The sequence below is a fragment of the Ostrinia nubilalis genome, chromosome 19 (genome assembly GCF_963855985.1).
Source record: "Ostrinia nubilalis chromosome 19, ilOstNubi1.1, whole genome shotgun sequence".
Lineage (NCBI taxonomy): Eukaryota > Metazoa > Arthropoda > Insecta > Lepidoptera > Crambidae > Ostrinia > Ostrinia nubilalis.
In genome coordinates, this window is record NC_087106.1 from 11088273 (window position 1) to 11114643 (window position 26371).

At 38.4% G+C, this 26371-nt stretch overlaps 2 protein-coding genes across 2 annotated transcripts in view; one reads left to right on the top strand and one right to left on the bottom strand.

Annotated features, from left to right (window-relative positions):
- LOC135080965 (uncharacterized) overlaps positions 1-14649 on the bottom strand; it is a 35242-nt gene extending 20593 nt beyond the window's left edge. Inside the window, exons 1-2 of the mRNA XM_063975688.1 lie at positions 14364-14649; positions 12425-12567 (exon numbers count right to left, since the gene is read on the bottom strand). Coding sequence (XP_063831758.1) covers positions 12425-12567; positions 14364-14455 — 235 coding nt within the window. The 5' untranslated portion in view covers positions 14456-14649. The remainder of the gene's footprint in view (positions 1-12424; positions 12568-14363) is intronic.
- A 7048-nt stretch (positions 14650-21697) lies between these two features.
- LOC135081303 (large ribosomal subunit protein eL28) lies at positions 21698-22253 on the top strand. The gene has a single exon (XM_063976033.1). It carries the CDS (start codon positions 21789-21791, stop codon positions 22206-22208), a length of 420 nt encoding a protein of 139 aa, XP_063832103.1. The 5' UTR covers positions 21698-21788; the 3' UTR covers positions 22209-22253.
- Positions 22254-26371: the final 4118 nt, after the last annotated feature.

A 26371-nucleotide genomic window follows, 5' to 3' on the forward strand; every position in this document is an offset into this window, starting at 1 on the left:
GCCAGTTTTTGCATCCATCAACGTACTTCCTCATACCGCAACTATAATTTATGTAACATCATCCCAAGTTCTAAAATATAGACGTCAATGACATGCTACAATGCATAACCGCACTGCCGTAAAAATTCTCAATTAGTTTAAAACTTTTTTCGGTGTTGCAAAAAGTGAAACTAACTCGCCGTTTATGAAACAAGTTCCGAACGCCAATGGCAATCGGCTCGTGGGCGTGACTTTCCTTGATGTATATGGATTGTCTTCATTACAATAAACGTAACATGATAGAATGGCGTCACAACGGTGCTAATATTTGCTATGGCAACTCAATGTGGGACAGTGTATCCTGCTGATGAGATAAGCTAAATAATGTAGACTCTATACATCCATGCAACTGAAGTTTCACTAAGCGGTATGAATAAAGTACCCGGTTTAGTTTCCGAGTGTTTCTAATCCTCTACGGAATTTATAATTGCTCTTGTGGCGTTTATACGTTTATAGCAATACAATCAATGGATCGACGAGGACGTCTGTATTATGGGAGAATTCTCGTGCAACGAGCTCGCTTCCTCGCCTGCTTCCTGAGTTGAGAATACTAATGTGCACGTATGTTTTACTGAGTTGCGGAAACTTGATGTGATACGAAACGAAATATGCGCAACGCAACCGACATAATACCGTAAGCAGAGTGGGTTGAAACTGGATACCGATGCAAATATCTGAAGTTCTACGATATAAGGAATTTGCATTTATGCGACTTCGTGTTATATTCGCCTCAGTGAATACTTGCTTTGGTTGTATTTGAGGAAAAAGTACAGTTTTGTCTTCATGTTTAATTCAAACATGTATCTAAAAAGGCAGCATTAACCTAATTAACCATAAAAGCTTTTCTGCCCATTTTATAGACCAATCACATTTTACAAAACGACCTTTTTATAACTAAAACTTGAGTACATTTATAGAGTGACCTTTGTAAGCTTCACCCTTGTCAAGTTGAGTGAGTCACGTCGTTTTAGTGAAATGTATCTGCGGGCTTCGTCACTTGGGAACTCCATATAATAAGTTATCATCGAAACCTCATCGCACTTGTTATCTATAAATATACCTTTTAAAGGGACTAAATTATATTATTTGGAGAACTGAGGTTTAACTAGACAGTTTTCTGAAATCGGAGAATAGTGGCGATGAATGTATTCATCATGAATGAAAGACATGAAAGTATAATATCACTTTACCTTATTCTCACAAGTAAATCGAAGCAGTATCGTATTAAACCTTCACCGTTCGAGTTTTAGAACAAGCTAGGTTTCCTATGCCCACGACGGCAAATGGATGTACGTAATTGAAAAATTGCCTCGCTGACATTGAATCGAGCCGTACCTACAATGGCTGCCGTCTGGCCATCGAATAATCGACAAATGAACAATCATGCGCAGCGATCAATGGGTTGGGAGAGTCATCAGTTTCATTAGGAAGTCAATATACGAACAAAATGTACACCGGAACACCGCAAAGAAAAAGGGCCAGTTAGAACATTTTCTATATCTTCAAAAATACTTTACCTAGATTTATGAAATAAAAGTTACTAGAAAACTACAGTCAGGTACTTTTGAGATATTGAAGATATTCTAACCGACCCTTTTTCTTTGCGTTTCAGTCTGTGTTAATAATGCGTCATGTTTGTGGGATGTCTTTGTAAGCTCCATCAGCTCCTTATAAGTCGCGAATGGACCGTTAAACCGTTTAATTAGTCAGGCGTAACTTTCAGATTTCTTTTTCCCCAAAAAATATTAACTTTCGACTATACCGGTATTATGTATTCGTTATTGAAACTTTTATATTAAAATACTGATTTTATTCTCCCGATTGCTCCTGTGCTCATCGATTGCCTCCGTGCATGAGCACAGGGCCAAGACACAAACATGTTCTGATAGCTACTTGGCGCCACTCTAAATCAGTTGCAATCGTAGACAAAAGAATAAATCCCACATTATACACCCACGAAACGAGTGCCTTAATCTTGTGGACTCTACATATAAACCTTCTACTTATTGGCACTAAGACCTTTGGGTTTATAAAATATGTAGGTAATTCCTTTTTCTGACATCTCTTCAAGTCCACTAAAACGTCTGTCAGGCTAGACGATGAGACATGTTTCATAACTCATAATAAGGCATTGACTAGACCTTAATGAGAATTTGATTGTAATGTCGTCAAATTACTATCGTATAAGAAGCCTAGAGCAAAACACCCACACATGAAGAAAATGATAGGAACATGACTAAAAATTCGAAATCTTATTTTTTTCGGGGAGGAAGGGAATTTCAGAAGTCTATGTATGATTTTATTTACGTAAGTTTATCTGTAGCTCATAAACTATTCATCCGATTTTGATAAGGTGTCAATCGATTCTGTATTATTATAGCGTAACAGGCTACATTATAATTCCGCAGTTGGGTTACAGTTTTTCTTAACTTTTTATTTCCGTAGCCGCGTTAGTTTTTTTATTGACGCAGGTAATTAGTAAAATTACATTAATTTTATAAAAACAACATGATTGCATTCTACTCCACTTAGCATGCTACATTATTTTCTTTACGGTATAAAAAAGTCATCCGGTAGAAGAGAAATTGTGGCGGACGTTGTGATTGTGACTTTTCGGAAATTTAATTTTTCCTATTTCACGATTTATTGTAAAAGAAACACTGCTGTTATGTTACGATTTAGTAGAAGGAATTGTTGGCGACAGACCTTTTTTATATGCGTTTTTTGTATTTTTTCTTTTGGAATGTTTTTTATATTTTGACGCTTTGTTTTTTTACTTTTTTACTTCAGTTGTTCATTAAACACCATTAGACAAAGACGTGTTTCAATATAGTAAAAAGTGAACATCTCCAAATCAATTAAATATATAGGTATAGTAACGGGCACACCCGGTGCCCAACAAATGGTCCTTCGCGGTAAGTACTAGCTTATTTACTTTATAGTGTTGCCTTCAATTTTCCCTATTATGCTTACTAGAAGCAAGAGGAAAATGGCTGAGCAAAGTGAGCAACCTACCGCTACTACTATGGAACCAATGAGTTCATGTTCGTCATCGGCTTTGCCGCAATTGCCCCACACGACACAACCATCATCCGCCTCGTGCCCTTCGGGCCGCTCAGGCCGTTCTAGCCGTTCCAGCGCCACCGTGGTGGCGCAGAAGCTCGCGGCGCAGGCCGAGCACGCACGCCGCGTCGCCGAGCTCGAGCGCGCTGTGGCGGAAAAGGAGCGCGCCGTGTTGGAGAAGGAGCGAGTTGCAGCTGATTTGGAACTGCAAGCCGAACTAGCTGCGATCGATGCGCATAGTGGTTCTAGTAGCCGGTACAGTAGAACAGCTGATTGGGTGGCTTCATGTAACAATGATCCTAATTTGCAGGTGCCTATGCTCGTCAATGACGATGACAAAGAATATGTGCGTAAACCGTCAGTGTCGGTACCCTTGGCGGTACTATTTCCCGGCGCTGCTACCACGGATGCGCCTTCATCGTCAGTGGCTTTCCCAACGCCGCACCAAGGGCAGCCGTCGCTTATTGAGGCAACGACAAGCGTTGCCGCGCCGGCTACCGTGCGGCCGGAGCCGCCCGCGCCTGCCGGACCTGCCCCAGCTAAGCCGCTACATCAGCCTCAAGCATTACCTACTAGACATGCACATTACTTAGGTTTAGGTACACATACACAACGCGACTTATGTAACAATTTTAATAAAGTTGCTATTAGCCAGGATACACCTACTGATATACAACAATTAGCTGAAGCCATCACGAGCCTGGCCGCGTCGAAGCAGCAGTCGCCGCGGGTGAGTGACCTAAAGCTTCCTTTGTTTGATGGGCGAATCCAGGACTGGCTACTATTTAAACGTACGTTTGATCTAACCAAAGCTGGGTTTTCTCCGCTAGAAAACCAAGCTCGGCTAAATTTTGCTTTGCGAGGCGTTGCTAGAGACGAAGTAGGCGCGCTTCTAGCCTCTGCGCGAGACCCAGACGTGGTCATGAGCGCCTTGGAGGCTAGATTCGGCCGCCCCGAGCATATTGTGTTGAACGAGATAGCCCAGGTCAAGGCTTTGCCCAGGCTTAGTAGCATTGATGGTGGTAGGGAAATGTGCCAATTTGCCTGTCGAGTCCGCCGGTGCGTAGAAACAATTCGCGTACTCAACCAGGCCGAGTACTTGGCTTCCCCGGAATTGTGTAACACTATCGTGAGTAAACTAAGCGCGCTCTTGCGAGCACGATGGGCAGATTTTGCATTCTCTCGTTGTCATACTAAATACAGGCTCGAACTCTCGAACTTCTCGCAGATTTTCTGTCTCATGAAAATGAAATTCATTCAAAATTTGGTTTCATTCCCGACATGAAATTGTCATTGTCAGATAGACCGGTCAGAGAGCAATTGTATGCGGCCTGTACAGATGACATTGACAACGAAGAGAGTTCCTATATGACTAATGATTATTCCTCGGCTAAAAACTCTTTGTCTAAAAAACAGACAACTAAGCCAGCGCCATCTAATTTAGTTGGCGAGAAACAACTTCCTTGCAAATTCTGTCAAAAAAGTAACCACGAATTAGTAGGGTGCAAGGAGTTTCAAGTACTTCATGTGGACGACAGATGGCAGTGGGTAATTGAAAATAAATTTTGTAGAAAATGTTTGCGAAAGGGTTCGCACTTATACAAGCTGTGTAAAGCTAAATGTGACATTCCTACATGCAGTCGTAGTTTTAGCCACCACACTTTGCTTCATTCCCCGATAGCACCGGAGCATAACAATCTCATTTCGTTGGAGGCGAATGTTGACATTGTTCCTGAACACTCTAAAAATAACGACGTCGCACACGACTCGAGCTCCGACGACGTCGAGGTGGTCGCGCATACAACATCGCAGCAGCATGTGGATGGAGCGGGTCGTCGTCCGCTGCTCAAGGTGATTCCTGTGTCGGTCAGCGGCCCTCTGGGCTCGGCGGACATATATGCTCTCCTCGATGATGGCTCAACGGCTACCATTATCGATTCAAAAGTGGCTGAAGACATCGGCGCTGTGGGGCCTAAGGGGAACATTACGGTAAATTGTATAGGTGGGCTTTCTAAAAGTTCGGAAGTCACATTTGTAAATATTAATATAAAAGGTAAACATGGTCAAAAATCTTTCGATATTTCTAATGTTCGTGCCATGCCAAAATTAAATTTAACCAATTGTCAATCGGTGTCGGCGGATGACATTTCGCGCTTTGACTATTTACGTGATTTGACGGAAGAGCTGTGTTACGAACAAGCAAAGCCCGCATTGATCATCGGAGTTGACAACTGGCACTTGAGTGTTCCGCTCGCGGTACGTCACGGTTCTAGGTGTCAGCCGGTTGCCACTCGTACGCCTTTGGGTTGGGTTCTGTATGGATTCTCTTCCAGTAAAACAAAACCGGTTGAATTTGTTAACCATTGCAATTTTGACGAAAGCGAATCCGTGGAGACACTGATAAAAGAAAATTACAAGCTAGACTCAATTGGAATTGAGAAAAAAGATTATCGTACTAAAAGTCAGGCTCGCGCTTTGGACATTTTGGAAAATACAACTCGGCGTCTTCCCGGAGGTCGCTTTGAAACTGGTCTTTTGTGGCGAGATGACTTAAAAGATGTACCAAATAATTTTGAGATAGCCTTGTCGCGTTTTAAGAGCCTGGAACGGAAATTTCAAAAAGAACCCGAGTTCGCAGAAGCTTACCGTCTGAATATGCAGGCTACTATAGATAAAGGTTACGCGGAAATTTGTACTAAGCCGCCAAGCGGCATCACTTGGTATTTGCCTCATTTCGGAGTCTTTCACCCCCAGAAGCGTAAGTTAAGGATTGTTCACGATGCTGCAGCTAAGTTTCTGGGAATAAGCTTTAACTCTATGCTTCTGTCAGGTCCTGACTTGCTTCAAAATTTAGTCGCGATTCTAATGCGTTTTAGAGAAGGCTGCGTAGCGTTAAACGCGGATATCCGGGAAATGTTCCCTCAGATAAAAATTCGAGAAAACGATCGCGACGCGCAGCGCTTCTTGTGGCGCAGCGACCCTTCTTCACCAATCGAAGTATATAGAATGTCCTCAATGATTTTTGGGGCCACTTCCAGTCCGTGCACTGCACTGTATTTAAAAAATAAAAATGCACTTGATCATCAGCACCTGTATCCTGATGCTGCACAAGCCATTGTAAATAATCATTATATGGATGACTATTTGGGAAGCCTGGACGACGTCGACGGCGCCGCTCGTCTGGCAGCCGATATAGTGAAGGTACATAGCTTAGCTGGCTTTGAGATGAGATCATGGGTATCTAATAAACCGGAGGCGTTGTCCTTGCTGCCGCCTGAGCTGTGTAACCTTACCACACCAAAAGTAGGCTTAGGTCCATCATCTTCCTCATCTAGCGTTTCATCATCATCAGACTGCATTAGAATTTTGGGGTTGTCTTGGAACATTGTAGAAGACAACCTATATTTTCGGATTGACGTGCCCGAGGAAATCCCATCGCCACTTACGAAGAGAGCAGCTCTCTCATTACTAATGCGAGTGTACGATCCTCTTGGGTTTCTAGCTCCGATCGTAGTCCAAGGGCGTATAATGTTCCAAGACTTATGGAGAAAAGGGGTTTCATGGGACGAATCAACTTCTGCTTCTATCGTAGCCAGCTGGTCATCATGGCTTCAAAGGCTCGCTGAAGTTAAAACCTGTTCAATTCCACGTTGGTATCAGGCTTTCCATCATCACCAGAAACCCGACTTGGAGTTGCACGTTTTCGCTGATGCGAGTGAGTATGCATACGCGTGCGTTGCATATTGGCGTTTGAGTCTTGGCAATGACAGCGTTCAACTCACCCTAATTGGTGGGAAAGCTCGACTTGCACCATTAAAGCCTGTGTCTATGCCCAGACTCGAGCTACAAGCTGCCTTGATAGCTGCGAGGTTTGCAAGTTTCATCATTCAAGCTCATAAACATAAACCATGTCGTGTTACCTTTTGGTCCGATTCCATGACAGACAGTGCTTAGATGGTTGCGAAGTGACGCCCGCACTTTTAAACCCTTTGTGGCGCATAGGGTTGGCGAGATTACGGAAATTTCAGACGTTTCTAATTGGCGGTACGTGCCCTCCTCTGATAATGTTGCGGATGACGCCACGCGCCCTAGCACTTCTAAATTCGACACGTCCGCTCGCTGGTTCACCGGACCTTCGTTTCTCTTAGAACCATCATGTCATTGGCCTTGTGAACCGTCGAGTGAGGTCCCATTATCTCGTGATGACGAAGTCAAACGTTCCGCTACATCAGAAATAGTGGGACAAATCAATGTTCAACCGCATGAACTACCTTCACCGGTCGTTGCGGACCATTCAAGGTTTTCTGAATGGTTGCGTTTAGTTCGTAGTACGGCCCGCGTTCAACAATTTATTAATTTAGTTCGGTTGCGTTTAAATTTGAGACGTCAAAATTCTAAATTAACTTTGAAGAAAGAACTCTCAAGAACGAAGAACTTTCATCCTTTGTCGGCGGAGCTTATCGAAGAAGCTGAGAAGAGGCTGTTGTTAAAGAGTCAAATTGACAGCTTCCCTGATGAGTTAATACAACCTGGTCATCTTTCACCTCACTCGAGATTAAAGCATCTTGATATACGTCGTTCATCAGATAGTCTTCTCCGCCTCGTCGGGAGGATTCTCCGTGCTCAAGACGCAGATACGGAGCCTAACCCCATAATCTTGGACGGAAAACATCATATCGAGCAACTCATGATCATGCACTTTCATAAGCGAGCCGCCCACGCTAATAATGAGACCGTCGTAAACCAACTGAGACGTGAATACTTTATCCTTCACCTGAGACCTTCCGTGAAGAAAGCTGCCAGCTCTTGTCTCTACTGCCGAATTAGAAAGGCTCAGCCACTTATACCTCTGACTGGTGACTTACCTGAGGCAAGGCTTGCACATCATCAAAGGCCATTCTCGAATGTGGGGCTTGATTATTTTGGTCCAGTTTCTGTCAGCATCGGAAGAAGAACTGAAAAAAGATACGTCGCGCTGTTCACGTGTTTAACTGTTCGAGCGGTGCATCTAGAAATAGTCGCAAGTCTCACTACTGATTCTGCTATCATGGCTTTGAGGCGATTTATAGCTAGAAGAGGTACCCCCTCGCTCATCTACTCCGATAATGGGACTGCTTTTGTTGGAACTAACAACAAGCTAACAGAAATATACGACTTCGCTGCTAGCAATAAAATCGTATGGAAGTTTATACCACCAATAACTCCATCGATGGGAGGAGCGTGGGAACGGCTGGTGAGGTCCGTCAAGACTGCGCTATCGGTAACCCTAAAAGAACGATCACCCCGCGAGGAGACGCTGCACACGCTTTTACTGGAACATGAGTAAGTGGACGCGAATTGACCAACGCTTCTGCTTGCGTTGGTCAATTCGCGTCCACTTACTCATGTTCCCGTGGCGCCGCACGAAGATCAGGCCCTAACACCATTCCATTTCCTTATTGGAACAGCCACGAATGAACCAGTCCTGCGTCCTGTTTCAGACACAGACCTTTGGGGACGCACCCAGTGGAAGAAAGGGTTAAGGTTAGCTGACCATTTCTGGAAGCGATGGGTTGATGAGTACCTTCCAACACTCGTGCCAAGACGCAGCATACCCCCGCAGCCAAAGGTTCAGCTGAAAGTTGGCGACCTTGTCCTAATTGGTGATGGAGCTCTTCCTAGAGGAACCTGGCCCCGAGGCAGAGTGACCGCCGTGTGGCCTGGATCAAGGGGAGTCGTCAGATGCGCTGACGTTGCCACGAAAGGAGGCACATTACGTCGCCCCGTCAGGAAGCTGGTGCTGCTGCCGACTGTCGCCTGACTGCTTTATGGTTGCTTCACACCGCGGGGCGCCATGTTGGCGACAGACCTTTTTTATATGCGTTTTTTGTATTTTTTCTTTTGGAATGTTTTTTATATTTTGACGCTTTGTTTTTTTACTTTTTTACTTCAGTTGTTCATTAAACACCATTAGACAAAGACGTGTTTCAATATAGTAAAAAGTGAACATCTCCAAATCAATTAAATATATAGGTATAGTAACGGGCACACCCGGTGCCCAACAGGAATCAAAATGTTAATTATTGACAATCACATATCGTTTACGACGATATTAGATACTATTTTTAGCTTTTTACGTTAAGTGAAAACGACTGGGACGTGCCAGAAACTGAATGAAAGGTGACGACTATTAAAAGAACTAGCTCACGAGATCTCACGTAGTTTTTGTTTTCTTGCCTAATTACTTCTTCAGAGTTAACCAGAGTCAGTCGATTGATCTAGTGCCACGATTTTGCGAGGCTATAAGCATTTTTGTCAAGTAATTTTTTTGAGTTGTCACACTACGTTAAAAATAAAAGCTTAATTACAGCTTACAAATAGATGCATGATCTTTATGATCAGTAACACAATAACCAAACATGAATCATCAATGATTTATTAAATTATTGTATAATTGTAATTGTAGGTATCAAGTTTTATGTAAGGCAAGTTATAACAGTCCGACGAAACTACAGTTTGCTGCACATAAGAGCTTTTTACATGTTACTTAAATGCAAAGATAAAGTCCGGTTTGGTTATTTAGCTAAAGGTAACATTCCCCAGAGACGGCATGAGGAAAATTTGGTTTGAGGATTAAGTTGTCCCAGTGACAATAATTGCAAAGCTCAATATTGATTTTGAGTGTTTTTTCAAAAGGGACAGTGCATGTAATACAAGTATTGTCATCAAGCTAAACACTGTGGCATCTAATGTATTGGTAATAATGACGATTTTGCAATAAAAATGTATAGAACAGAATATAATATTATTTATTTATTGCTTTTTCTGTGTACAGTTTGTAGTTGTTTGGGCATAAAATTCGTTACAACAGTTTACTCTGATATTATTATGATATACTCTGATCTGTCGTCTGCAGTACTTATAAAGAAGAATTTCCAGACGACTGCACACATTTCCAGGTATACATGTGTGGGTGTATTGGTAATCCGATCTTTGTCGCGAGCTCATGGTGCGTATCGGGTGTCGGAGATCAGCCATTGATTACTGTCTGGGCCTCTAGGGTAGTGATATTCTTGGGATAAGCACATATTGTGTAGGGGGTTTGATGCAGAATGCGCACTTCCCAAAATGAGCAAATTATGTACTATCGGCCACAGTTCCAGCACTTCCAGCTACCTTTCTTTCCTATTATGTGTACTATATTTCTGGCCATGTCGTCTCGTTCTATCGCAAAGAATCACCATTTGATGAGAGCGAGAGTTCTGTCTGTTACTGTGGCCGATAGTACATTTCATAGAAGGTGCATTTCTTACAAGGGGCACTTTTCGTAATGTGCATTTCACAAAATATGAATGGAATGGCTGGCTTGCCTAGTAGCTAGACAAACCACAGCAGCCAATATGGAATTATAGCGGTGATCCCAATTGATTTCAGACCCGATATAAAGTCTGTGGTCGATAAGAACATTAAGATTCTCTACAAACTAGAGACTTTTTATCGGCTGATAGTTTAGTCGACGGGCCACATGAGTAAAGAAGCTTTACTCATGTGGTCGGGCGCGGATATGAACAAGTATGAAAGTACACATCAAAAATCGCATTATACCGATTTGGTATCGGCGGATTCCTCATAAAAATTAGAAGTCGATCAAATTTATCGGCTGAGAAAAAGTTTGCAGGGACTCTTATCGTATTAAGACACAACTTTGTTGAAAAATTTAGCATCTATCACAACTACATAAAGATGCCATGCATATATAGTGTCGTGTGATATGACGACGTCGTCCGTAGACTAGGATGTGTCGAGTACAATCTAAATCGGAAGAAACAGAACTATGAAGTTCACGCAATACCGGATTCTAGGTGGCGTGTGCTTACCTAACCCACTGTTTTTTTATAATAACAGAGGTAAAGATGGGATCTACAATTAAACAAGAACATTGTTTAAGTTTTTTTTATTACTTTAGGTTCAAGCCCCTTTAGGCAAATCATTTGTTGGTAAAGACAAATCTAACTGGGGGCACTCATTTTGTATAAGTTTATATAATTTTAAAATAAAAATGCCAATGTTTATGGCGTCCAATGTGACGCTCTTTTAAAAAAATGGACTCCGCAGAATAACAGCGTCCTGTTCTAGGGTCTACCTCGGAGTAGGACACAATGCTGAGCGGATGTCATTTTGGTCCACAAATGTGCAAGTATTTTAAGCTGTATACTGTAATAATTTAATATGTTTGGCCAAATAAAATATTTTCTTTCTTTTTTTTCTTTCAAACAGGTAGCAAGGCTAGTTCAGATACACTACTAACACCAGCGTTGCCAGACGTCCCGATTTTGGCGGGACGTCCCGATTTTTAAATCAAATGTATGTCCCGCGCGGGACAGGCTCGGTCCCGCTTTTCGGAGAGAGACACTCACTTCACCAGACTATTGTTTGAAACGCCATATTACTAAAGAATTTTTTTTTTATTTCGATTTTTTTTTCTTTTTTTATTCTAAAGAGAATAAATCTGATTTAAAATATTATTTTTTTGTTAAAGTACATTTTCTATGGCTACTTTTGCTATCTATTGTCACGTAAACGTAATTTTAAGTCAAATAAAAAGATAAATATTTGAAAACCTTTGATTGTATACGTTTTTTAACTATGTCCCGCTTCTGACGGAAGAATCCCGCTATTTTCACTCAAAAAGTACCAAAGTCCCGACTTGGCGAAAAAAAACTGGGAACGCTGACTAACACCCACTTTTGAAGCTTCAAAGTTGCAGTAGTTATACTCATATTATTATCTTTACTACAACTTCAGCTGATTGGCTAATTGGGGCTTTGTTTGAAACTTTATTTAATTACACGCATTGACTTATGAGAAGAATTGATTCTTTTGTTTTTGAGACGACCTTGACGGTTACACAAACATAATAATGAGTGGTGAGGCGAGGCTGTAGTGATTTGATTTTATTTCTTTAAAAAACTGCCAGTTTCTAATGGCGGAGACTATCTAATTTTATACGATGAAATTATGAGTAAACTAGCTTTTGCCCGCGGCTTCACCCGCGTGAAATTTAGTTTGTCATAGATCGTCATAAATTATAGCCTATATGTTATTCTGGGTTATAAACAATAATACTGTAAAGTTTCATCAAAATCCGTTGAGTAGTTTTTGCGTGAAAGAGTAACAAACATCCACACAAACTTTCGCATTTATAATGTTAGTAAGATAAGGAATAGCTAAGGCCCGGTTTCCAGCAACGTGAAGTGGTTTCATTATTAGAGAATGAAATCTGATCGGTTATTCAATCCAATTGGTGGAAACCAGTCCTAAGTTTATGACAAAAAAGACTTACTTTTAAGTATATCATCGAGGAGTGTGTTGAGTTCCTTTTCCATCCGCTGGTAATCATTGTCTTCGTTGACGGGCCAGTCGCAGGACAGGTTCCAATCCACAATGTCCACCTTATTGCCAGAGTCATTGGGGACTGTGTACAACCTGTGGGAAAAAATAATACACCGTCAATATGCATTCAATAATGGTAACTGGATCTAGAATTGACAAGGGGGCTGCAACAATGTTTTAAGTTTTTAAAAACTGATAACAATTCCACATAAGACGTTTATTTATCTGTGAAGGGTTTGGATCAGGGAACGTCAATTGGATTGACAACAATTCTTTGTTTTTCTATCTGGATACAATGTGATATTATGAAGTAGGTACCTATGTTTAAGTAAGTCTAAATCCAGTTTATTTAGTAAATTGCCTAATTCAGGGCTATTTTAATCAGATATTTTGAATTCAAGAAGATTTAGCAATGTTTCTAACTAGAATTAAAATGAACTAGGTTATTATTATTTAGCTATATCCAATTAAACTGTGATTGATTAATGTAGTAATCTGTAATACTATGTAAACAATGTGATTTCCTTAACATATTTTTTGTACTTATTTGTGGGTTAATTATTCCTAATCCAATAATTTCAATATTTGATTTTGATTTTTACAAAAAATAACAATTTAAAACTGTATTTTAATAATTTTGGATGTAGAAAAGTAAACAATAACAAATGTAAGCCCATTATCAAAATTATACTTTTAATTTTGAAATCTACTTTTTAAATTGAGTAATATCTTATATCAATGCAGTTGATTATGTATTTTCATATGTAATCAACAATAAACACTATCTGTAAGTTCTAAATTAGCCTTATCAAGTGCATCTAGATATTATAATGCAAAGTTTATCATGTTACACAGAGCAATGATAAAAAAAATACATTTTGACTGACAAAATTATAAATGCGAAAGTAACTCTGTCTGTCTGTTACGCTTTCCCGCTTAAACCTCGCAACCGATTTTGATGAAATTTGGCATAGAGATAGTTTGAGTCCCGGGAAAGAACATAGGATAGTTTTTATCCCGGTTTTTGAAACAGGGACGCGCGCGATAAAGTTTTTCTGTGACAGACAAAATTCCACGCGGGCGAAGCCGCGGGCGGAAAGCTAGTTTAAAATAAATAATGTAAGTTTTCTTATTAGAATATTTTTTTTTGTGATTACTGAAAACAAATAGGAAGACGATCTAAAAGAAAAATATTTATCTACTCAAAAAAGTTCTTCTCATTTGTTTCTCTCTTGGCAGAGCGGTCGTAGTCGCATTGAGGCGTTATAGAACTTTTTATTTAAAAAAAAGTTGTACACCACTTTATGTTAATCACAATTTAATATCCAACAATTGATTTTAACAATAAATAAAAGTAGTTAAATTATATGTTCCAGACTAGTAACTAATAAATTATTTATCACAATAGCAATAAAATTAGCAGCAACAAAGCAATCATATTATATTAAACTGAAGGAATATAGCTATATAGCTTCAGTAAGTTGAAAAATATTTCCTAAGCTAAACAGGAAATTATTCTGTTACAAGCGCATAATTATTTGAACACCAATATGTGCATTCTATATGTAATTAGGTATGAATTTTGAAATTTAAATTCTGTAAATGGTCTGGGTGAATTTGCACTAGACTATTGGAAAACTGCATAGACATGTCTGGGGTCTATATTGAGATGAATCATTGAAAGGCGTCAAGAAAACATCCAACTGTGTACCGGTCAGACTGGAAATGATACAACTTGTTGATTAATTGGAACAAGTTACAAGTCGACTATTGATAGAAAAACTGACATTTCCACCCAACGTGAGACATTCACAGGTGACCCAAAATTAGGACATAACACGGTACACAACCCATTTCCTACCATTTTAAGCACCTTAAATTGTACTCACCATGTCTGGTTATCGGAAAAATCCAAAGATTCCACGTCGATCAGATCAGAATCGAACATATCTTTGTTTATATTTTGATCAGCCTGATTCATAATACCAGTAATGTCGAAACATCAATTTGGCACTTGACACAAATCACATATGAATTTTAAACAAGAACTACATTTAATATAAAGAATACTGTATAAATATAAAGAAAAAGATGTTATTTTAGTAGAACCAACACGAAATTGTCCCAGACAAGTTTAGTTTGGAATTTGACATATCGCCATAAGCAATCTGCCAAAAAAAAAGAAAGAAACAACGGTAATTTCCATAGACAAACCTATAGATGGTTAACAATAGTAAATTAATGGTTCAAAAATTAAATTACCATTTTAAAATTACCGCAAATATGTAATTATATTCAAATCTATACATAATTGTTAATTTTTACGCGGTGAGATCTTAATAATTAAAACCCAACCATAATACTTTTGATTGATAACTAATAAAAAATAGCGACGTTTTACCTGAAAATAAAACGTTTATTAAACATACTTACCTTATTCGAAGCCTTTATAATGAGAGAGTAGTGTCTGTCTTTTCCTGTTTGAGTACTAGTTTTGACGTATAATCTGCCCACGTGACTTCCGCTCCGGTCCCCCACCGCCTAAGCACGCCTCAATTAACGACACTAGCGCCACCAACGGTAGCTCGAAACTAGGTTTCGATATTCTCGCCATTGTGTTTTATGACACCAGGTAGATTTAAAAAGTAGGCTTCGAATAAGGTAAGTATGTTTAATAAACGTTTTATTTTCAGGTAAAACGTCGCTATTAAACAGTACTGTACCGTTATTCGAAGCCTTTATAATGAGAGACGTGTCTATTATCTCCTGGTGGCGCTGTGTAATCGCCAATGTGATCAATTGAAGAATAAAACATTGATCAGTGAGAAATGTTATGAATTAGTTAGAACCTAAATGATTGTTGAATATTTAGGTGGACACGCTTATCTGTCTACTGAGTGGTAATTTACTGTATGTAGGTACATCATAATATTTTACGGAACGCAACCTGCATCTGTATCTCCGTAAATTCACGTTTAATTCATCGTTTATTAACTACTATGTAATAATGAACTATCGGTTACTTTACGTCATGTAAAAGGCGCAAAAGCTACGTCCACCTTCACTCACAGTATCAGACCGTTGGATGAATTTAATAGGCTTCGGTAGGAGTGAATAATTATTAGGTATGGATAAGAATATTCACTGGTACAGTTAAGGTCGCTTGCCGATAGCGGGCGTTTGATGATCTCCAACATTTCCCACATTTAGGTATCAGCTCAGATTTTAATATTTATAAACCTTTACAGGACCGTAGCCTAGGTGGACGGTGTAATGAATAGGTGACAATAGCTAGCCGGATATGTATAGGTACGATACTTTTGTATTGCCTGAGTATTCAGCGTTATCGCTGTTCGCTAGGGATAGCGAAGTTTGAGTCGGAATTGATAAAATTAATAATAATACAGATTTTCCTAGTACAAACTTAGTAAACTTTGCGGTTTACCAACGTCGGTGCTGTGGTAAGACTGTGCGACCATTATCTTTAGGGCTAACAGTGATAACTTGTCAGCTAGATCAGCTTATTGACGGTTAGTCAACCAGCTTAATTCAGAGCAATCTTATGTAATTATTATGTATTATTGTAATTACAATTATGATAATAATGTTATAGGGCTGAACAAGAGTTTGTTTGCATCAACACAAAAATTATCTTTGTGTTGGAGTCCTTTAACCCCGAATTCTATAAAATCATAATAATATCATTCTACCACCAATAGTAGCGAAGCATCAATAAGAATGTTGCGAAAGCGGGAAAAGTTATGCAGACGAAGTCGCAAGCACAGCTAGAATTAAATGATAGTTTCGTAGCCGATCTAAACCTTATCAGGTTTCATCAAGGCCCTTAGGGTGGGCATCGGATTTAATTTCGAATGATTTATTTTCATCACCCTGAATGCCGTTGGACGATCGCTCATTTGCACGATGTAATAATATTTATGTAAAGATATTTATGTAATGATGTTTGTGTAACACTAAGTTTTATATCATCGCCAATGTCACTCATGATTCATTAAAGTGTACATACCTAAGTTGCCAGTAGGTAGGTAGGTAAGTACTAATTTTTGTGACAATAGTCAGCAGAGAGAAATTACTTTATTGACCTAGCGAGTCGGGTAGGTATTAGAATATTTCACGAGGCTGTTGTACTTAAAACAAGTTAACTCGTAAACAGTTGTGTGTGCCACAACATTTTGCTTGTTACTACCTTCGTTACAGTATAATAATTGATGGATTTAAATCACATCAAATACGAATTTTGTAAATTGTACTATGTAGGTAGGCGAAGGACTTTCGGCCCCAAGCAAAGAGCTTAAGAGTGCGGCACAATTATCCAAAATTAATTCCAACCATGTTTATGTACTTCTGTGTGACCCTAAGGTCACAGTGATAATTGGAAAAATTAGAGTTAAATTACTTTCTTGGACTGAAGGTTTTGATTTATTCCCTTTAACTCCTCGTAAAAGTCGTTCATATTCATACGACAATTATTATTGAACCACAGAGGTGCACAAAAGGTCGAATTAACAATATGACATGGTGTCATATGACATTAATAATAAATTATATTTATTTACTTAAATTAAGTAGACAAGACGTAGTCATTGACACTATAATAGGGCACACGGAAAGTTCAGTTAAGAGACTGAAGACTTGTGTGACTTTTGGTATGCAATCTTTCCTCCAACGAATGTAATGGCTTGTATAAATGAGAAAATAACAAGTTGTGGTATGTAAACCTACGCGGTTTAATATATATTTAGTAAGTACGGTTTACTAAAGTCACTGTTTTCGTTGTACAGTGAAATTCAATTACGAAATGCGTTACCATGCAGCGTGCACAATTTGTTTTAAGCTCAGAATATAAGCTTTATACTTTTGGTTATTGTGGATCATAAGTATTTGGTATTGGGTGCCATGAGCGCCTCAAGTTGGCGGTTAAAATGCTCTTTGCCTCACGCAAATCATGAATTGTAGTGTTATAACATGAGAAGAGCCAATGCTTTAGGATTTGTAACGTTACGTGACTTGATCTGCATGTTTTTGGTAACCGAGACTCGGTTAGGCCATTTTGTATTTATGGAGTTCACCTTTTACTGTTACTAGTTTGTAAGACTGTTATTATTTGTTTATTTATTTTATATAGGTAAGGACCGACTTCATTGTGTTTATTATCCAGACTTGTGTGCTTTTATTACAATAGGGGCATGGGTTATATCTGACCCCGAAGCAAGGATGGGTCCTGAGTTACCCCAGAATGAAGTCGTCCAATAGGTAAGGGCGCGAATGTCGCGACTCTTTCTGTGCGAATCAATTGCCGTCAGAACATTTGCATGAGTCTGTCGGTGTACTAGTATATATAGCAGAAAAATACTTATTTTAGTATTCAGTACTTTGTGGTACCCGCCAAGCGTCTATGAATGTATATCTTATTTAAAAGACTATCAGGTCAATAGTTGTAACTTTACTATGCAGAGGCTGCATAAAGGCTTAAGTTTATTTAATTTCTCCAAGCGTTAACTGTTCGGTACCAAAAATTCAGGGCGCATAGCTGCGGCCCCGATTAATTAACATCCTTCAAGATTCTGAAGGTTAAGGGCAATGCCCTTGTATCATCTCGGCAGTAATGAAATAAGCCAAACTGACACGAATCGAGTAATTTTTGCGTAATCTCATGATCTCTGTCTCCACCTTTTACCCATGGCAGGTCTTAAATAGCTTACTTTTGTCATGAAATAAAGCATTTTAATTACGGTTCCATAACCCTTGAAAATTATGAGGATTTGGGGCGATGCCCTTATGTCGTCCCGGCAACATCACTTTAATTTTGCCGTGCAAAATAGAATTTCAGAACCTTTTATAGTTATGCGGATTTAGGGCGAAGCCCTCATGTCTACTCGGTAACTTTACTTATTTTCGTTTGCCGTGGAATAAGGCGTTTGGGTTCTATAACTTTTCAAAATTATGAGGATTTAGGACGATGCCCTCATGTCTTTGAACCGCAAATACAAACGAACGAGGTTGCTTGGCTCGAAATGTAATGATTTGAGTCCGATTCTCCTTGGGTAATCTCCTATCCCAGAGGGATGAGGGATAACGTCATGAGAGATTAGAGCGATGCCGTAAGATCTCTCGACGTAAATAAAAATGAGCGAGGTTGCTCGGCTCGAAATGTAGTGATTTGAGTCCGATTCTCCTTGGGTAATCTCCTATCCCAGAGGGATGAGGGATAACGTCATGAGAGTTTAGAGCGATGCCGTAAGATCTCTCGACGTAAATAAAAATGAGCGAGGTTGCTCGGCTCGAAATGTAGTGATTTGAGTCCGGTTCTCTTTGGGTAATCTCCTATCCCAGTGGGATGAGGGATAACATGAGGGTTTAGAGCGATGCCCTAAGACCTCTCGACGTAAATAAAAATGAGCGAGGTTGCTCGGCTCGAAATGTAATGATTTGAGTCCGATTCTCTTTGGGTAATTTCCTATCCCAGTGGGATGAGGGATAACAAGAGGGTTTGGACCTCTCGACGTAAATAAAAATGAGCGGCGTTGCCTGGCTCAATATGAGACTCCTTGAGTGTTTGAGTTTTCTCCTATCCCGGTGGGATGAGGGAGAAAAGGTTCTGGCTCCTGGTTTTTCCCTGTTTGCTCCAAGAGAACTTACCCTCGCTACAGGATTATGCTGCTGCGTTTTGGTTACACTGCCATCTAGCTTGCCGAGTAGCCAGTTTGAGTTTTCCACTGCAGGTATTTAGCATAAGGCGAAATCTCAGATCGATCTGCGGAGCAGAGTTGCGATCGTATTGCTGCCGAAAAATTTTCCAGACGCCGCTAGCATCAAATAAACTGCGTATCAGGCTGAATAGACGATGTTCATCCTTCACCGTTTATTACACAGACTCACTGTTTATCTACACAGTAACAGCATAGCGTTTTCCTGAAATCATAGTTTAAGAAAACCACAAAGGTATTATTATACCTACGTACCGTATCCTAATAGGACAAACTGTACACTTCACTCTTGGGTTATAAGCCATGCGTTAGACTTCCATAATGGCGGTAGAATAGGTACGTCGGTACGCTCCCCTACCTAGTGGAAGTTTTCATACTTTCCCCGGATGCATATTGATAAAGGTAGTTTACCGTTTATTTATTTTGTTGATTTATAAATCAACACAATCCGTCCGATGGAATTCGTATGTCTGAAATGGTATTGGTAAGTTGGTACTTACAGCTTATTGTAGCAAGCAATCACATCTTGCGACTATCACATTACACCACACCATCCTTTGATTTGACCTCTACGCCAACTCTTGCTCCTCTTCTGCACGTGGACATAATATTTCCTCTTTCCTTTTGAAAATAAAGACATCTAACGGAAAACCCTTAGGAACAGACACAGCTAAAAAGGAGTGTTATACCGTTAGGAATGAACATTGCTAAAAAGGAATATTAGTTTTAAAACACATCTAACGAAAACCGTTAGGCACAAACATTGCTAAAAAGGAATGTTAGTTTTAAAACACATCTAACGGAACACGCCGTCAGGTACGAACATTGCTAAGAGGAAAAGTTAGCTTAGAAACATATCTAACGAAAAACCGTTAGAAACAAACATTGCTAAAAAGTAATGTTACTTTTAAAACACGTCTAACGGACTACCGTTAGGTACAAGTATTACTAGAGAAGAAAGATAATTATTTAAAATTACACTGAGTTAGATTGAATGCAATCTACCTCCGAACGGTAACACCGTTGTAAAAATAAATTACACTGCGAAATAAGTAATCACAGTAATTTTTATAAGTTTTCAGCCAGTACATAATAATTTAGAAGTACTTACATTATGATGGTAATATTTTACCTGAATCACGTCACGACTAGTACCTGTGAGATGGGTCGCGAACTAGCGGAGCTAATTCTACGACCGTCTCAAACGGGAACTAAAACACCAATGGCGAGAATATCGAAACCTAGTTTCGAGCTACCGTTGGTGGCGCTAGTGTCGTTAATTGAGGCGTGCTTAGGCGGTGGGGGACCGGAGCGGAAGTCACGTGGGCAGATTATACGTCAAAACTAGTACTCAAACAGGAAAAGACAGACACTACTCTCTCATTATAAAGGCTTCGAATAACGGTACAGTACTGTTTAATACTCTTTCAATTGTCTATGATTTAACGTAAAGTGTTGACAGATTTAAATTTTATAAAGAAACGGGTAAAGTTATGTCAATTAGACCACAGCAAATCTTGAATGAATGGTCCCTTGGCGAGAAACTTCAAGTTCTGTCCATTAAAGTTTTAACGTTCTTCGTGCAAGAAAGTAGTCCAACTACCGATCAAAATTGACAAAACTAAAACAATCTATCATTTCAATCTTTCAGCCAATTTGTTTTATGCAGAACATGCAGGTTTTTTGACCGCAACCGTAAGTACCTGATTTTATGTGAGATGCTGTATGCCAATGTGGATTCATAAACACACTGTTACATAAACAATTTATAACGCGTTTTGTTTTCTTCAGATGAAAACTAATCACTATTAAGACATCCAGCGTCTTCCTTGTTCCTCGTATTAATCACCTATCATAACTATAGGTGACTGAGATAAATTATTGTCCCGAAGTGGTAGTAGAGCAAGCTAATAGGCTAGGCTCACCGTTCATATTTATAAATATTTTGATACTTAAGGTGGGCTAAGTCAATTCTCGTAGTGGATATGGAGTATGGACTTAAATTATATTGATAGGGCGTAGGTACTTATCTATGCTTCATATTCTTCCACCTTGACCTAGCATATTTTTTTTAATTTTGTGACGTCATGTTGAGCGGTTTTAGCAATTTTTGTACTTTTTTAACGCACAATCAACTTTTTTGATCTATTGAATAAAGTCCGTGTTATTTTGGCCCAAGGTGATAAGTTATTCCCATTGAGATATAGGTAATGTATAATTAGTCTAGTCTTTAATCTTTACATTTATTCTAATGTCTAGTAAAAATATTGACAAAATTATTGGACAATTCAATAAGAAACACGGTTAAGTTAGTTGGTTCTTTTATTTTTTGATAGACTCAAGTTTTTCAATGTTTTAAAAATCACTTTACTACACTCGACTACAAAAATAAGAAAATGCATTGAACGGAGAACCCACAATCGAAATAGAATGAAAGGGAATAATTTGTATTAGGTGTAGCAACACTAAACGTCAGTTTTTGACAATGTCAAATTCATAGACAATTAGCGACATCTTCCTTTTTGTCTACGGACACGTCGTGAGCACGTTGTATTTAGTGTAGTTTTTACGGTAAAAACTACAAAAATGTCGTCCCATCTCAACTGGATGATCATTCGCAACAACAACGCCTTCCTCGTCAAGAAGAAGAACATCAAAAAGCCGTTCAGCAAGGAGCCCAACAATGTGACTAACCTCAACTCGTACCGATACAACGGCTTGATCCACAAGAAGGCCGTCAGCGTGGTTGAGAACCCGGACAGGAAAGGATTCACAGTTGTGTACAAAAAGGCCAAGGCAACCCACAAGCCCGCCAAAAACACTGTTAGGCGGCCATTCAAAGCTGGCGCCAGGAGGTCCCTCTTCAAGGTAAAGAGACTGCTGAAAGCCAACCACTACCGCACCGACCTTTGCAAGGCTACCCTTCGTCGCGCGTCTGCCATCCTCAGGTCTCAGAGGCCCATCAAGGCGAAGAAACCTAAGGCGGCAGCTGCCAAGACAGAATAATTTTAACATGTAAGGGATTAATAAAAAAAAGTTAAAACACTATAACCTTTTTCATTTCATATTGGTAGACTATTCCTTGTTACAATATCTAATAACTTCATTTAGTTTGTATACTGTAAATTTAGCATAAATAATTACATATTATTTAGTTTTCAGACTTTTCCTAGATGTTACTTTTGAGTCCATCACCTTGTATGGGAAAGAAACATTAGGATCACTACTTCACCACATTGAGATATCCCACTTAAACTTTCAGATTTAAAGTAAATATCTAGCAAGATAGTTTTGAATGTACCTACTATATTATTTGTTTACAATCATTCATCGCTCTCAAGTACTTGGTTTGCTGTACAGTTCATGTGCAATTCTGTGAGCCTGTGATTATGGACAGCAGTCTGCATTCATCACTGGAACTTTTAATTCTACATCTAGACTCACTAGGCTTAGGGCTATATTTGACCGGGACACCATGGCGGCGCAACCAGTCGCCGCTACCAACAAAATGTATACAGCTTTGCACAACCAAACAGACACCAGTTGAGTAACTCTATAGAGCTGTATGCGTTTTGTTGGTAGCGGCGACTGGTTGCGAAGCCATGGTGTCCCGGTGAAATATAGCCCTTAGGGGGAGATGTTGCCATCCATTATTGACCTTTTGCTTGTATAAGTTTTCTTCCATTACAATTGCTTAATATTCTGGTGCAGTTTTTTTTGGCCAGAAGATTCGATCTAAAAAAATAAAGGATTAAAAGAAAAATATCTGTTTGTTTATGCATCATATATTTTATTCAAAACAAACCATGATTACCATCACATACATTTGGAATGTAAAATATAACGCACTACTAATAACACACTGGTTAACTGTGAAATATTGAATAAACTAGCCTCACATGATTTTAAAAAATCTATATCATACATAATTTTGGACTAAATCACATTGTAAATGGACATTATATAAATACACAATAAATGCAGTGCTTTCGCTTCAAATATTCAATACATTATTTAGTACAGAAACATTCCTTGCTTCAAGTTAATTTATAATAATTATTTACATAGATTTATTATAAACAAATGAGAAATGCATAAAGCAAATAATTCTAACAAGAATTTTGATATGCATACAAATTCATTATGTAAAAATAATGATATTATTTAAAAAAAAAATTGTAGTCTGTCTTTAATATTTCAAAAAGTACATAATTATTATTATACCCATAAACTAAAATATGTAACTTTAAATTAGTTTGTACTGTAAGTTAAAGAGAAAAAGTATTTGAGCTTTTATAATTTACTCATTATCTACATAGTTAATATTATCAATTTGATTTCATTATAATATTTAAATTGTTCAGGAAAATACTTTGTGCACAAGATCAAGTTTGCAAGATCAAACGTTCTGTTATAATATAAAGTTATAAGAGACTAAACAAGTATATTATTGTTCTTTGTTGATATTAAACATCCATCTACAAGTTCCTATACTACCAAGAGCTTCACTCATATCTAACTTCTAACAATCTAAAAGGACATAAAGCATTGTTTTCTATTAGGGGGCTAGTAGCGTCTATGAAAAGCTTCAGGTACAAAATACATAGTAGACATGAAAAATAAAAGGCACAAACATTTAACCTACCCTTACAAAGGCACAATACACCAAAATTCATCCAAGTAGGTTACTTACAATAATACAGGATATTAGACAAAAATGTTATAAATATCCAATGTTATGGGAATTTTGGAGTATAAAGTACATTTCATAATTTTATATTCATATTATTTATACATACATATTACTATAACACTTTCCAAATGTAGTGGACCAAATATTTATTTAATTTTATTATACACATCACATCAACTTATTCTATTTATTACATAGACATATAGATATATTAAATTAGTCCCAGAATACCGGATAAATGATTATGATATTAGTATAATGTGCGTGTCTAGAAAATAACTGTTCCAAGTATTTCAAAGCAAAAATAGAAAATATTTATTTAGAGCAAGTTTAGAGCTCATTTATGTTACAGTACAGTTCATGAATTTAGACAATGTATACTTTTTATTTTGTAATGTAAACAACATCTCATACTCATACCGTTTTGCCTGTGGTAGGCTGGAGATTAAGGCCGGGTAGCAGAGAAAATGGCGAAAATGAGGTTTTCATTTTTCATTTTTGAGGTACTAAACAGTAAAATTAAAGGCTAAGATTTTTATTGGGCATAGTTGAGGATATTTTCTAGGGCTATTAACGGATGGAAACACGATTTGATGAAGTTGACTCGATAGAATAAATTCCCAAAGTTACCTCTATTCGTTTTCTAATTATGGTTTTATTTTTAAAATAAGCGATTTGAGATTCTAAATCTTTTACTAAACTAAAGTTCAGAAATAACTTGAGGGCTTTTAACGGATGGAATTTTTATATTGCGTCTTATTTAGTTACTATGTTAAAAAATGTGGAAAAAATCGTCCATGACGGCTTGGACAATCTCAATCAGTCGCGCGGTGGCGCTTACGGAGGACGGACGCGTGTCAGTTTTTTGGACGTGACAGTTCGCGATTTGTCAATATTTTTGACAATGATGACTTTGATGAGTCACAGTATAATAATATCAGTGTTACTGGAGAAAGCTAAAATATTTGATAATTAAGAATTATCAATTTTGTCTACCTATTGAAATTTAAATCGTTCGCATCCTTTTAAACGAAGACTCTACTCATGATACATAGTAAATTCCTTAAATATGAGACAAAACCAATGAGTTAAAATTACATATTAATAGTACCTACATACAATCGTCTTACACTTATTAGAAGAGCACACTGATACAAATAAATAATAAAAAATTAGGTCAGAGGGTCAAATATAGGGGCAGCTGCACGTCACTGAAAGACGATTCTGTTTACTCGGCATCTGGGCTGGAGAACATGAACCCTTGTTTACAGATGCAGATGTAAATGGAGTTATAACTAGACAAATTTTACATGAAATGTTTAACAGAAATCAGTTAAAAGACACATACATGGAATACCAATAAGGTTGCGGAGGGAAAGCTACCTATTATAAACTAGCGGCCGCCCGCGACTTCGTTCGCGTGGACCTTGTTTTACCCCCGTTAGATATCATGTTGATAGATGGCGTTTCACGGCTTCCCCCGAATGAATATTTACGAACGTCATACAGTAGTTTGTCCAGCGCTGTAGATTTTAACCAATGACGATAGGTAGAGTTCGCTTTTTAGACACGTCTTTATTTATTTATTTATTTACGGTATACCAACAACATTACATACAAAGTAATTACATGAAAATCTTACATATAGAAGTTTAGTGTGTATGCATGCCAATAACAGGTACACACAGCTTTGGCTAATATACTTAGTTTATTTCAAATTAATTTCAGATATGAAGTACAGTCAACAGCATATCAGACCACATACATTTTTGTAGAATAGCTCACATTTTAAGTTCTTAAGGCACCACACTGTTGGGCTTGATATGCTGTCGTCTGCAGAATCAACACAGCGATTATAGCACCACTGCTTATATTTACTTGCGTTGGTTGTGAATACTTAAGGCTACAAAAATAAATGAAAGTACACTGAACAGCTAAGCGGAACCTTACTAAAATGGGTCAGCAGTTTACTTTTTAATTTATTTTGAGAATCATTGAAGATATCAATATCGGGAACCCTACTGGTCATTTCGTTATATTTCGCACATATTCTTGATAACGGATAATGCAGTCCCAGATTGGTTCTGCAGAAAGGGATGTGCATAATTTTAGAGATTCGATAACGCGGGTATTTATGTGGAACAGAAAGATTAATTTTTGAAAGAAGTTCTTGGCAATTTACTTTGTTATTCAATAGTTTATGGAGAAATAGTAGATCCGCAACAGTACGTCTATCGCGAAGCGAAACCATTTTAAAATGAGTCAGCCTTTCCTCATAGGGTTGGGCATGGGAAATACCATGAGACGTATATGCTAGGTATCTTGTGAAAGCACGTTGTATACTTTCAACTCTTTGCGATGGTGCACTATAAACAGGGTTCCAGGCTACACTGGCAAATTCAAGGTGACTGCGAATAAAACTATTGTACAAGATTTGTTTACATTTCGGCAGCCTGAAACCCTTTACACTGCGCTT

What these genes read in the sequence shown, in the direction of transcription:
- LOC135081303 (XM_063976033.1), top strand. Translation starts at nt 21,789, where the DNA reads ATGTCGTCCCATCTCAACTGGATGATCATTCGCAACAACAACGCCTTC.